The sequence below is a fragment of the Anabrus simplex genome, chromosome 11 (genome assembly GCF_040414725.1).
Source record: "Anabrus simplex isolate iqAnaSimp1 chromosome 11, ASM4041472v1, whole genome shotgun sequence".
In the NCBI taxonomy this organism is placed as follows: Eukaryota; Metazoa; Arthropoda; class Insecta; order Orthoptera; family Tettigoniidae; genus Anabrus; species Anabrus simplex.
Genome location: NC_090275.1, coordinates 17,045,386 through 17,060,679, shown reverse-complemented (window position 1 = coordinate 17,060,679; position 15,294 = coordinate 17,045,386). Strand labels below are relative to the sequence as shown.

The following is a 15,294-nucleotide window of genomic DNA, read 5'->3' as shown; positions in this document are numbered from 1 at the left end:
CCAAAAAAAAAAAAAAAGATGAATTTTAAATTTTACTGGCTCATTGTCACCCCGTTACCAAGTTGAATGGGAATAAAGAGGGCGAAGACTCTTCGTTCAGTAAGTTAGAATAAAGTCCTTAGAAATGCTTGAAATACACTGAAAAGATGATGTTGAGTTTAAAATTAGGAAATAATTTTGAAACATTCCCCCCAAGCCAGCTTTCTGAAACGATCACATGATTAAGAGATGTCTGCCATTACCTTGAGCTGGTGAGCCTTCCGATAACGGGCAACTATTGCCCCCTGCCTCCACTACGTAAGCAGCACTCTAAGCCTCTTGACTGGAGCGATAGAAAAGATCACATGTCCCAAAAGGTTCCAGCTTTTATAGCGGAGGGAAGGTTCCAGAACTCTATAGGTCGAAGCACTGTACACACCCTCAATTCTGATTGGATAACTAAATATCCAAATATTTGATTGGTTGATAATTTCATGGAGGATGTAGCTGTGCTAGTAACCTTAGAACACCAAAACAATCTACAAACATTTCAGTTATGTAAACCTAGAGACTACAAATTTCTTTGAAAATTACTTGTCCATCCTCCCACCAGAGGGGGAAGGGCACATAAACCGACAGTAGAGTCATATGAAGATAAATTTCGAATCTTCTTCTGGTACACGGTTCTCGCCTTACAGATAGCCTTCTAAAAGGAGCCCAGTTTAAATGTATGGAGTAGGTGAACTACATTTATTATTATTATTATTATTATTATTATTATTATTATTATTATTATTATTATTATTATTATTATTATTATTGTACCGGGCGGTACACCTCTACACCGTTTATTTAAAAGTTGCGCCAGTTGAAACTCCTCTTCTGGAGGAAGGTTGAACTTTATCTATTCTATTAATTCTCTACTTTCTCAGAAGATGTCACCACGTGGAAAATTTTGAGTTTTTGAACTGTGTCACTTTTGATGTGTTTTTGTTTCGCTTGAAGTAAGAAGTGTGAACTTTCTCTTCTAGAGGACACTACTGAAGATCAACAATAGCGCACCCTAGTGCGGAGTCAAAGAACTATTTTGTTGGAGAAATTTTTATTTCAAAAGTTTGTTTCTTGTTAAATTTCTTTCTGTTATTGTTTAAGTTGGCTGTATACCCCTCTTTTCCCCTTGTTTTAGATTTATCCAATCCCGAATTTCTTTTAGTAATTTCTGACCAATCTGGTGTATCTTCCCCCAACTTGTATCCGTTGCGGGGTCCTATCCAATAAAAACATTGTGGGCGGGTGTTTTCATTCCCCTAACGCCTAGAAACTTCCGCGAGAGTATTTAAACTGCTGATTTTGGGGTCTCCGGGCCACTTCTGTTCCATCTTTCAGTGTATTAAGTACATAGCAGGAGGCGGGAAGCGCCTCTTTCTTCTTCAGCCGTTCAACACCAGGTAATGGCCTATTAATAACTTCTTTTCTTGCTAGGTCGGCAGTTTAACACTCGCGGCGGGTTCGAAGCATTTCCATCATGTAACCTTTTCCTAAAATGTAATTACTCTTTTCATCTTTTTCTTGTAAAGCTACATATTGGGATAGAGAGTGCTAACCCTCTCGAGCTCCCACTCACATTTGTTTTGAGGTGAACTTATTTTCTCAAACTATTCTTCGTTTATGTAATGTAAAGTGTTCTTCTCTAAGTCACCTCTGTAGTATGGGATTAGCCCTTGCGTTAGCGGCCCAGAGCCAGATTAGGTTTTAAAAACAAAGTGTATTAGGAGTGCAAGTTCGCCTCCTCTCAAATTGTTATTTTAGAGGTCATGTAATCAACCTTCTTTTCATGTAATAGACCTCCGTAGGTTGGGTATTTTACCCCTGTGAATACGTCCTTAGAGGACAGCTTGAAGGTAGAGTTTGGTGTGGCCTTGTGATAGGCTTACAATTTTGAGAGCGGATCGCTCTTTGAAATTTGTTTCTGTATGCCTCGTGCAGGCTTTATGTGTAATGTTTGGAGCCAGTGCTCCTGGGCATGAATGGGGTTTTCTGCCCCTTGGCTAAAATTTTTTTTGGAGTAAGGCGGGGCTGATTGCCCAAGAGTTATGAAGTAAGGGCACTGAGCCCGAATCCAGTAATATTGTACCTACATTTTTGCTACTCTGTACCTGTTATGATTGTTATCTCTTGTTTTTGAAAAGAAAATATAACCTAGTTAAATTTTAAATTAATTTTACATTGCACGTTAATTTCGTAGCTTGAAACCCATTCACACCCGCACCTTCTTTCACCTCTACCTACCACGGATATCTCCGTAACAATTATTATTATTGTGCCAGTGATTTGACACTTCCGGCTGTTTAAAAATTACCCCTAATGGTACTGTACTGTATTAGATTCGGAAAAGAGTAAAACTTTTCATGATTTGTGAATCATCTTCTTTTGCTACAGCTTTTTCCCACACCTGTAGGGTCGCGGGTGCGAACTGTGTCGCACATGTGTATTGGCCCTGTTTTCCGGCCGGATGCCCTTCCTGACACGAACCCTATATGGAGGGATGTAATCACTATTGCGTTTTTCTGTGGTGGTTGGTAGTGTGGTATGTTGTCCGAATATGATGAGGAGAGTGTTGAGACGGACACATACAGCCAGTCCCCATGACAGAAGAATTAATCAGAAGCGATTAAAATCCCTGACCCGGCCGGGACCCTCTGACCATTCAGCCAGGGAGCTGGGCTCTCATGATTTGTGAAAATTGGAGTAGATGACTCTACGTCTTTTGTAGCGCCTCCTTGTGATGATTAACTATCTGGGAGAAAATTGGTGTTTCAGAGTTTGATAACCTGCCTTCACATTCTATTTTTCTGGGTGGCAACGATTCTTGTTTACCTTTTTTCCCACCGGTTGTGTCCGTCTTCTCGAGGAACTTTGAGCCAATGGGAGAAGACATTGTCAATTTGTTCTGGAAGTAACCCCAGCCCCCTGTATAAACTGGGTGTTTTTTGAGTGTAAGTCTATCAACGATAGGGCTGGGTGAAGTATGGCCGGCGGGGGTTGGGGGGTACTTTTCGAGTACAGTGGCATTAATGGAAATGTACAGGATATTGCTTTGGAAGCAGTCCCTTGTTCAGTTCACACCATTGTTTAGTTATTTTATGTCAAGGTGAGGCATTGCGTGTCAGATTCATTGATTGTTTTAAGTTCATAATCATTGCTCACCGTCGTACATTTGAATTATAGTCAGTGGATGCATTTTGGAATTTTAAATGGGCATTACATTTCGTCTCATCTCGTACCGATGACCTAGATGTTAGGCTCCTTTAAGCAGCAAACACCATCGTCATGAATCCAGCTCTCATGCTTACCAACAACAAATAAAATAAATACCTTTCTTACATTATTCAGTGGCTGAGTGGGCTTTGTCGTGAATTTCAAAATTTAAAAAAAAATACCTTGGACATGAGAAAGAGTTTGTTACTCTCTGTGGCAATGCTGACAGGGGGTGTTTTCCTGGTACATTTTGGTAAGGAGCGAACTGCAATATTATTGGCAGTCACCTTGTTTGCTTGCTGCAATTCTGAGCATGAAAGGCCGTGGTGATCCGATATAGACTTCTTTAGCTAATGTAGTTTCTATGGTGTTTATTCTCATCACAAGTTTGAGCAGTCTGATACAACTGTCTTCTTTGTTATCACATTATCAACTGCTGGGAACTTCTCGAAGATGTGAGAACATACAGTTGACAGTGTGACGCTGTTGCGCGGACTGCCAGTCTCCGCCTTTATCTGCTCGGAGTGTCATCTGTCGTTAGCATAGTAACTACTGAATCTGAATTGCAAATTGGCGTGCACAAAACAAAGCGCATAGTGGTTGAGCGCTCGCTCAAATATAAATGACCATGTTGTAGATAAAACAGCGCCATGTATTCGTAGATCAGTCGATATTATTAATGATCAACACACTGCGGCCCATCAAATCAGATCAGCATGCAGAATATCTTGCTGTGCTTTTATTATTCCGTAGTTCACCGCGTGGATCACCTGTAACCTCCCTCTCATGCGTGTGTTTTATTCTTTTCGAACCGGCCCGTTACGTCCTAAGAGTAGAAAACTGAGACTTAGAACTTCATTCCTACTAAAAACTGCTGTGATGAGGTCGTCACTTACTGAGCGAGTACAGGTCGCATAGCTATAGATCTGCATGATGGAGGATTTGGGTTGATATCCTGCTACCGGAGTTCCTGATAATGATGATCCATTTTGACCCTAGGCAAGTGCCGGAGCTGTTCCTTGCTTTTATTATTATTATTATTATTATTATTATTATTATTATTATTATTATTATTATTATTATTATTATTGCCGGCCCCGCGGTCTAGGGGTAGCGTGCCTGTCTCTCACCCGGAGGCCCCGTGTTCGATTCCTGACAAGATCAGGGATTTTTACCTGGACCTGAGAGCTGGTTCGAGGTCTACTCAGACTACGTGATTAGAATTGAGGAGCTATCTGACGGTCAGATAGCGGCCGCGGTCTCGAAAGCCAAGAATAACGGCCGAGAGGATTCGTCGTGCTGACCACTCGCAATCTGCAGGCCTTCGGGCTGAGCAGCGTCGCTTGGTAGGCCAAGGCCTTTCAAGAGCTGTAGTGCAATGGGGTTTGGTTTTGATTATTATTATTATTATTATTATTATTATTATTATTATTATTATTATTATTATTATTCAGTGTGTCTTACGATGAATGGTTTTTTCTCAGGTATGACAGGAATGATCATTTGGAGCAATAAACTTCATATGCGCTTTCCGAATTGATTCCGAGATTGAATTCATTTAATGTACATTCATATGTTTTGTGCTAGTGACGCTCACGGGTGTGTAGATTAAGGGGATAAAAGTAAGAATTGAATTAAAGGAATATCGGCATGTATAGATTATATCGTCAATTTAGGCATTTTAGGCGCTATAGGATCAACGTTTGAATATTGAAAACGTTACATTAAGTAATTATCTCACTTGTACCGAAAGGTGAAGGACTGAAGGGTCCGGAAAGGTTTCAAATTGTGAGTCTAGGACAGTTCTATCAAAATTTAAAAACAAATTTGGAAAATAACTTGCTGCCTAAATGCAGTTCCGGGAAAACAGCCTAATGTCACTTGTTTCTTTACTAGTTTTCTTTTTGATTCAAATCCTAATCAAATTAACTTATTTACGTATTTTTATAATGTGTTCTTTGGTTCAGTACCCCCAGACATTTTAGATTTTTTTTTAAAAAGTACACACTGACTGTAGTTATAAGGGCTTAAGTGAAACTCTGCATTGACTCTCATCAGCGCTTGTAGTGGTAGAAAAAGGCAAACAGTTAATCTAATCGACCAGATAACGACGATTAAGAAAAGGGATTTTGATTGTTAGGAATACGTAAAGAATATATTCTCATACTTTATATACCTAAACTTCGTAGCTCATATTCTCAGGATGTTTACAACATTGAGTTGCTTGCCTGAAAGGGCTAGAAATGTGCATTTATAGTGTGTAAATAAAACTTCATTTTAAGTTATCTTCAGGTACAAAATAGATTTTTGCCTAAAATCTGAGTTCTACTGATCATAAATAGAAATACAGAAGGAATCGTGGACGTGGGGGTAGATGATTTTCTTGGACGTGGAGCCGTCACCAGTGGTTCACCATCCTCGACACCGCAGCTCTTATATGGAAAACAAAATACGAAAACTTCCTCCATGATTTTCGCCACTTTCTATGAGATAACAAAAGGAAGGAAAAAGAGAATTTAGACATTTGACAGAACTTGCTGTGAAAGATCGGGATACACCCCTGAATCTACGATGGCTCCCCGGATATAAACCTCGTTCTAAAAATATATCTGCTCCTTAAATTACTAACTAGACACATAATTTTTTACATATAAGGGTTAAAAAACAGATCATGATAATATCCACTACTCATTTCCATCATGTCGGCTGCGCTTCACGAGGGGAGGAGCAGAAGGAGAAATATTGTTCGACTGTGTTGTGTTGAGCATATATTGTATTGTGGGGAGGATGTGGGATACGGTGGGGTGGGGTGGGGTAGAGGACAGGCTGGTAGCAAACGCTGTGCACTTTGCGGCCTGACAAGCGCTCAGCAAACAGTTGACGATAGGGGAGAAAGGGTTCATCGCTCTACACATTACATGCACTGAGTAAACAGTGTTGATGCATCATCGAACAGGATAAAATATCTATCGACTGTCCCTCCAGCGCTATGTCCACATGCCATGCACATCACAGATTGTAAATAATTATTATACGTACACCTTATTACATGCTGATTTATATTACACTGCGCCATCGAAATCCTACATTATACAGCATCCACCAAAATTAAGTGGCATGGATTCCTCATATAGAGTCAAATCATGTGTTCGAAAATGCATGAATGCATAGTTATGCGACCTTTGAATTCATTCATAATCAACATCAGTCGAATGCAAGACAGATCTGTGTCCCGAATGGTAAAATTGCAGGGGGTTCAAGTCAGGTGAGCGTGGCGGCCAAACAAATAATATACCTCTACCTATCCAGCACGGCAAGAATATTGTGCGTTAGCATATCATGCTGTCGACGGGATGTAAGTGGTACGCCTTACAAATAATCAGACAATGTAGTACCAGTAAATCTGTCCGGAAGGACGCAGGGTCACAACAGGTGGTCACCAAGAACTGTAAACGACAGGGTCTCATGTGCGGGGGGCCTACAATTAGGTCAAGCCCACAACAAATTTCTTCGAAACTTTATTACTTGTGTAACAATTGTAAACGCTGTCTCCCGTTTTATTCTGACACAGAGGACATGTCGGTATGCATTCAGAAAAGCTTGCGGATTCGTTTTTGAAGTGTGCGATGCACATTGACTCCTTTGTCCATTTCCTCGGCTCCATATTTCCCAAACCAAGGAACAAAGAAGGCCTTGGCTTCCAATATCTTGAAGAAACAGCTTGATTGTTTGTTGTCCGCCTCGTTGGGTTTCACTTTAGAGGATCCCAGGTTTGATTCCCGACAGTGCTGCAGATTTCAGCTGCATCTCATTAATTAGTTTGGCTCGAGTACTGTGTACTTGTGCTTATCTCAGTACACAACTCTTAATCTTTTAATATAAAGAGAACACAGCCGTAAAAGCGCTGGCCTTCTGAGCTGAAGTTCGTGGCTGGCTCCGGGCTCAGTACGATTCATGTTTTTCGCAAAACTTTGCAACCGCAACGATTGGGTGAAGATGAGGGATTTAGAGAGCAAACCGATTAGTTAGGTTCATATTCTTTTTTTAAAGACACAAGAAATTTGTTCAGTTAAAAGCGGCTGTCCTGGTGAAATATAGAATTATGACCGATTCTAGAATCTAACTTTGTAGATGTGAACTTGCCAGAAAAATTCAAGTTGTTGTTATGTCTGTCACTAATGATGATTTCGTGTGGCTATTTCCAGCCGACTGTATCCCATGTAAGGCAGACGCTCCGCTGTGTGTGGGCGGCATCTGCCATATGTAGGTAACTGTGTTTTATTGTGGTGGAGGATAGTGTTATGTGTGGTGTGTGAGTTGCAGGGATGTTGGGGACAGCACAAACACCCAGCCCCCGGATCATTGGAATTAACCAATGAAGGTTAAAATCCTCGACCCGACCGGGAATCGAACCCTGGACTCTCTGAACCGAAGGCCAGTACGCTGATCATTCAGCCTACGAGTCGGTCTGTCACTGATAGCATGAGCACTTGCATTCATCAGCATTCTTCGAGTCTAAAATTCGAAATAAATTGCACTGACCAAAATATTGACGAGAGAGAGAGAGAGAGAGAGAGAGAGAGAGAGAGAGAGAGAGCTTATCAAAGAGTTTCTCCGGAGCAAACATGAAAACCGCTGAGTTTTTAAATTAATGATCTTGTAGTTCGTTTTGATATCGAACGTCTGCTCAATGCAGGCAACCCGCCGCACACATCTGTAACAAAGTTTGCTTGTTCCAACAGTATATTTACTTGAGCTATAAAGTACTGAGGAGGATTGATGGCAGAATTCATTACACTACATGTGGGAGGTAATGAGTTCCTGTAACTTCTAATGGAAATGCGTTGGAGTAAGAGTATGTTGGTTCATATCCTGACATCACATCAGGTTTTGAACCACAATATCCGCCACATCCTTCACTTCCAAGCTGGCAGAATTAGTTTCGCAGCTATATACATTGGATGGACGTGTATTCTGAGGAGTTGCCTGTGACTGAAAGCCAATCCTAATTACAGGTAAGGCTCAAGTAACTCCGAATTAGAACATTGAAGTACTCTTTCGACATCGCAGTTAATTAAGAACCGAACATTGTCCTTCAGGACACAGTTGACTAAGATTGCTGCTAAACAGAGGGCAAGGAATAACATCATCCAGAAACGTGCGGGTTCAACATGGGGAGCTACTGCGTCCACTCTTCTATAATCAGCAATGGGTTTAGTCTACTCGACTCCAGAGTACTGTTCTTCTGTATGGTTGAACAATCCATATGTTACGCAGATCGACACAGTTCTGAATCAGACAACGCGCATCATTATTGGTACAGTTAAAGTCCATTACTCTTTTTGTTCCGTATTGAGCCATATCTAACCTCCAAGAATAAGGAGATCTAATAATCTGATCGGTGAGTTCACAAAAATATCAGGGAACGTCGTTCTTCCCATGCATGAAGACATGCGAAAGAACTGATCAACAGAGGGTTTAACGCTTCTGTAGAATGGAGACAGGAGTGGCGGTCTCTGTTTAATACCCAACATCCACCAGCAGTTTGTGATCTGCCTCGTAAAACGTGGATTGCTCTTAACAGTGTACGAACCAGCCGTGGGAGATGTGACTCGCTGGGGCAGAGAACTTCACCCAACTGTAACTGTGGTGCGGAAAAACAGAGCGTACTTGGGTTCGCTGGAAGACTTTGCTCAAGCCTCTAGAATGGCTATAGAGTGGCTGGACAATTTAGATATAAAACTTTGGATACTTCAGTTGCCCAGCTGATTGTTTTCCTTTTTAGATTGTTAAACCGAAACTGTCATTTTATATTATTTTTAAAAAATGGGGAAATTTCCATAATGTAATTAAATAAACTGATTATCAGGATGACATTTTACAACCATGTGGATATCTATATCTGGATTGACCTATCGAAGGCGTCTGACAGGGTAAATCATAATGTTAGTGCAATTGGACTAGACAAAAGAGTGGGTGAATGGGAGGGCTGTATTCCTAGAACATATAACTCAGAGAATTGGAGTTGTTGAAGAATTATCAGAACTTTTATTCATTAAGAGGGAGGAATTCCTCAAGGCAGAATTATATATATAAAGAACTGGAATAAGGCTCTATTTCGGACGATCTTATACTGCACAGAGTAATAAATGTATGTACGAAATTGTGATCTTCTGGAAAAAAATACCTCATTTTTGAGAGATTGACAGCAGGCCCTAGTGTGATGATAAACGGGATGGAAAGTCATCTTGTGAGTTTTCCAAGGGAGGTTTCCTTCGGTTTAATCACTGAGTTGATGGGGTGAAATTTTCTCAGGATAATCATTGTACTGTAAGTAACTAGGTAATATGTTTTGAGGTAATGACGGAATTTCAACTGGAAGTTACTGATCTGTTCCTATTGACATGTCTGTATTTGCGTAAGGATGCAAAGAAGAGGGCATGTAAGTCTCTAGTAAGACCGGAATTAGAGTATGGTTCCAGTGTATGATACCCTCACCAGGATTACTTGATTCGAGAACTGAAAATAATCCGAAAAAGAGCAGCTCTATTTGTTCTGGGCGATGTCCGATAAAAGAGTAGAAAATGCTGAAGACTGTGGGCTGGGAAGCCTTGAGAGAATGGAGAACTGTTAGACACAGCGTAATATTCCGAGATGTTGGTGGAGGGATGGCGGGAAGTATCGCAGGTTCACCCTGCTTTAGTCCGGTGGTATTTGAAGGTGCTCAGATATGTCAGCCTCATGTCGTTACATTTTCTGGCCCGTAAAGGAAATCCTGTAAGACTAAACTTCTCCACCTTGGCATCTCTGAAAGCTATTAAAGTGGTCAGTGAAACGTAAGGACAATAAACTCAAGGCAAGTCTTCTTATCTTTGATTAATTCGCATTTGTTAAGGAGCGTAGAGATCATATTCACAATTCTCTTCGTTTTATTTTCCTTTTTCTCATTGATTCGGCTAATACTACATTAGCTGTAAAAATTCCTTCGCCGTTAAATAATTCTGCATAGAATTGAGGTCCATATTGCGATATACAAAAATTGCAATAACACAAAGTTATCGCGATAACAACTTTATGTTGCGGACTATAACTTTTAGACGTAGTATTACCTGTATTGGTAGTATGTTCCCAGTGCCAGTTCACGATTGTCTTGTGTGCGACAGCCAGAGCTGTGCCCTCATCTTGCTGCTGGTCCCCAGTAATCCTAGTTTTAACCCGGCTTTGGCCGGCTCTGCTCCAGTAATCCCTATACCACACACTAAGCCTCCTGCCAACCTCGGCTACATATTGCACTTCGTTATGATGCTCCCCTCCCTAGCCCCTCCCTCTGATTATGTACTGGACACTCCACTGTCTCATTCATTAACTTCGTTCCCGATAACCCGTATCATTATAATTAGCGTTGTTATCCCTCTGCAGCCGCGAGCTTGCGGTGGGGCGCGGGGGGGGGGGGGGCGAGTGGGTTCCACGTTGAAGCATGGTCTATGCAACAAGCAATGCCCGTTCCAAGACAGTTTTGTCATAAATGTTTATTATGGCTAGGAGTCTCTGAAAATTTACTTTGCGAAGTTACCGTTACAAAATATGTGGGGGGAAGTGTAAATCGAGCAACGATGCAGGCTGTGATGTAAATTATTGTTACCTATCAACCGTGAAGGCTGTGTCTTATGGCTTGCGGTCATCGGAAATTAACAACCATTCACGGATGGCCATGACCGAGACACATATTTGTAATCATTTGGTTTGGAAAATTGAAAATTGGTTTCATTTTTTTCTCTTGAATGTTGGTATAACAACGTATATAAAACTAGGCTACGTACTTTCTGACCGTACTGTAACAAAATTGTGCCATGAAATTCGGATTTAGAGCCTAGGAAATGACTAGATGTGATTGGCTGAGGCACCGTATCATTGTAAATGTACGACATAGTAGAAAACTACTTAGTGTGCCTCCGTTAAATGCGCCGAGTGACGATTTTGAGGCATATGATTTGATTTGCGATTTATTACTCCGAAACCGGAAAGACGTATGGAGGTAGTTAAGATAGTCAAGATAGACCATTTGAAGCTTTACATTCACATTAAAATGGCCCAAATACAGAAATAATAAAATATGAAGGGAGAAGAAAAAAATTTAAGGTGGACTATTTTCTTGAAGAATCCAGTGAGGGGAGAAGAGTCACGTGTGTACTACTTCAATAATATAAGTTATAACACTTCAACAAGTATTAGAATGGTGGACACAGGTTTTAACATAAATGGTTTTACACTTATTATTCATCAATTAATAATAATTATAAATGAAGGTGTGATTTGATAGAAACTGATGATGTCCATTCAAGAAGGAAAAATGTACTTCATTTATTCCTTTTTATGTATAATGTGTTCTTAAATGTTTTCTTTTTCAGGTTCTACATTTTATTTAATCATGCATTAGTTTAGACAGACTGAAGGACTTAACACGTACAGATTAACTCCGTGGAAACTGAAAATGAAAGGCCTCCGCTATTACAAAATATATCTAACATTTTGGCACTGCAGTGTGTTATCTAAATTAGCAACCTGAGAAGTCCAAAACACCATTTTATTTGTAATAACTGTAGCCGGGATGTTTAGGCTTTAATAAGTTAATATGCAAACGTAAGTGATTGTCAGCTAGACCACAGTACAGTTGTGTTATGAGATTTGCATAAATATTAGGGGTAGCGTTTTTTGAACACCTATACATGGTTACCCTCTCCAAATTGCGCAAGAGCGGGCTAGATATCATTTCCTGCTATCAAAATAAGTTTCCATTTTAACCTATTCCGCCTAAGCATCAGCGCTCTAGAATGACTGAACTGTTATTCTTGTTTTAGTTAAGTAATGTGTTTTTCTACTTTTGTCCACAGGCCCTTTCCGGAACAGCTGACCTACCCGCCGCGCATTTCGAACCCCAGGTAGCGATGTACTGCGGAGAGAAAGGCCAGTCGTACCACAGTCAGTATATGACGGAGTCTGGTCACTGGGTTACCGATCTCAACAACAAGGCTACCTGCCTTAAGGACAAGCTGGAGATTCTCGAATACTGCAAGAAGGTAACGTACTCTAATCACCTCTTTGTTTGGAAAACTTAGTGGTACAAATGACTAGATTAAGACTTCATTCCTTCTTTCACATATGTTTGTTACTTTTGGCATGTCAGCGTCTTATAATTTTATCTGTCGGTAGGGGTTGGACTGGGCAAGTTGGTGTAACTAAATCCTGTGGGGTGTTTGAAGTCTTCGTGCGATAGTGACGGATTTCTATTTTTGTACTGTATGAGTGTATAGGACATTTCCCGCTCTACGCGACTGTATGTGCCTAATGGAATAAGTGTTGCACACGGCGTTACAGGGGTGAGTGAGATGTATGTAATGGGTGGAGTAAAATTGTGGGTGCACAGTGAAGTTGCAGAAGTCTGTGTCATTACATGCATTGTGCGATTTACAAGTAATTTACTCTTGAATGTTTAATTCCTTGCAACTCACAAACTACAAACTAACGCTATCCTCAACTACAATAACACGTAGTTTCCTATACACGGGAGATACTACCCTTCCTCTTCGGAGGGTCTGCCCTTACAAGGTCTGCAGGAGGCAAGCAGTATCCACAGAAACGTAATCCCACCACATAGGTTTGGTGTCAGGAAGGACATTCGTCGGTAAAACTGGACCTAATCGCAATCCGTGCGGAACCCAATAAATATATTGGGGGAAAAATGAGAAGTTTCGATGTTGTTGTTGTGAGTGTATAAGTAAATTTTAGTGCAATAGGAGCATTAAATCGCGTTGCAATGGGCGATCCACCGTAGTTAAAATTGATAGAACGTGCTCGGACATATAGATGATCAAGAAAGTCCGCTATGAGTAGGATTTAAAGGAGCAGAAATTGCAGGGAATGCCAGAAAATGGAGCATGCAAAGGCCCCTCAGCCTACCGACTATTCTACTGCTCAAATGTACCTATTGCGACATCTAGAGAGAGCATCCCACGACGAATCCAAAAAGGTCTCAATCCCATCTGCTCAGATGAAAAGGAAGTAGGCCTACAGGGAACATCGGGAAGGGATACGCGGTGAAACAAGCACGGCCAAGTAAGCGATCACATTAATCTTCTTCGAGATTCTCACTCCTAGATCTTTGAAAACTATATCTCCATCAAATCAGAGTTGTATAATTACAGGATTCTTCTACTATATCTATAACGCAATAGAATATCGACGGCTTACTTCTAAAACCTCGTATGTCCCGATGCTCTTCCTACGCATTATTTTCCTTAAGGCTGGCCACGCCTCCCGGCTACATATGGATATGCAGTCCATCAGAACAATTTACATTGTGTTCAATTTCCTATGCTGATGTGTAAAGGAAAATGGACCTTAAGCATACCGTACAGTAGGGATGTTGTTTGCATCACGTATTTACGCACTCCTACAGTATAATGCATTTAAGGTTCAGTTTCCTTTACACATTAGCGTAGGAAAATGAACCCAACGAAAATAGTTCTGATGGGCTGCATATCAATATGTGGCTGGGAGGCGTGACCATTCTTAAGGAAAATAATGGGTAGAAAGAACATTGCGAGATACGAGGTTTTAGAAGTAAGCCGTCGATATATTTATTTAATCCGGCATGATTGAGGCCATAAGGTCATCTCATCCATCTAGCCAGAAAATTCAGTACGAATATTTAAACTTGCATCTTAAAATAAGATAATAATGAAACATTTTACAACCAATAAACCATTCGCTATGTATGTCTGCTTTGATCCCGTTCACTTGATGTGGGGCCGGGATGAGGTCGATGAGGTTGTAAGGTATCTTCACTAGATCTAAGGCTTGTTTCCATTTAAATGAGGAGGTAATGAAGATGAGATTAATGATGTTGAATGAAATTGGGTGAGGAGGTGGAAAGAATCAGCTGTTTAATACTAGACTTTCACGACCACTAAATGACATAATGATATAATGATAATTATTTGGGGATATTAGGTCGTTTCGATCCTGCGACAAGGATCGTCTTCATAGCAATAACAATTGCAAAATGGCAACTGTCACTCCATAGTAACCAGACTCAAGATAGAGAGAGAGAGAGACCCTGTTAGAAATGTAGTTCATTCCAGGGCCTCCAGAGTCATGGAAAAAGATGCTGACGAGGAGTTAACTATGGAGGGTAGCCATGATCTACTCAGTATATAGCCGTCACCTTTGTTGAAATTATTCGGGCGTTCACCAGTTTCTATCGCCTCACGAATGACTCTAGGAATAAAATGTTTCTCTTTAAAAATGACAGATGAAAGGCTTGAGCGTGCAAGATTGAAGACAACGCTCTTCAAAATCTTGCTTATAGAAATCAGCTGTTTGCCTGCAAGTGAAAATGGAAAACCACAGAAAACCATACTCACAATAGCTGACGATGGGGTTCGAATCCACCCGTCTCTTGAATATACAGCTTTGTTTCATAGCCGTAGCGCGTTATGAACACCCACGACCACTGCGTTTGGCCATACTGAAGTTTTCAGCATTATAATAAAACAAATGGTACTTAAAGACAAAAATAACATGAGGATGAAAATGATGTACACTACTATAATATGACTATATTATTCACGAAATATTTCTATCATACTTAGTGACAACAGTTGGTAATATACATAACATAGCTTGAAGAAAGGCAGATCTTCAATTATTAACATACCTAGGTGAATTATGGACTCTGTTATGGAGGGTAAAGGAAGTTGAGGGAGGTCAAGACGACGATTGTTATACTCAGTTTCTAACGATTTACAGATAAGAGATACAGAAATAAAGGAGGCCAGATAATTAGTTACAAGTAGATTATTGTGGCGGCGTTTAGTACATTCACAGAGGCTTGCAGACCGAACTCTGGAAGGCATAATAATCTATAATAAAGATGTATGCTTAGGACATAAAGTAGAATTTAAATTATTACCTTCTAGATATGGATGACTGCGTTTCCGTAAACTAGCAGCAGAGGGCTCTCTGTTGTGCTGAAGAGATGACAAATGAGTTCAAGTT

At 40.5% G+C, this 15,294-nt stretch overlaps 1 protein-coding gene across 1 annotated transcript in view; it reads left to right on the top strand.

Moving 5' to 3' along the window:
* Positions 1–15,294, top strand: part of LOC136883432 (amyloid-beta precursor protein) — a 589,175-nt gene that overhangs the window by 508,496 nt on the left and 65,385 nt on the right. The window contains exon 2 of the mRNA XM_068229715.1: positions 12,129–12,314. Coding sequence (XP_068085816.1) covers positions 12,129–12,314 — 186 coding nt within the window. The remainder of the gene's footprint in view (positions 1–12,128; positions 12,315–15,294) is intronic.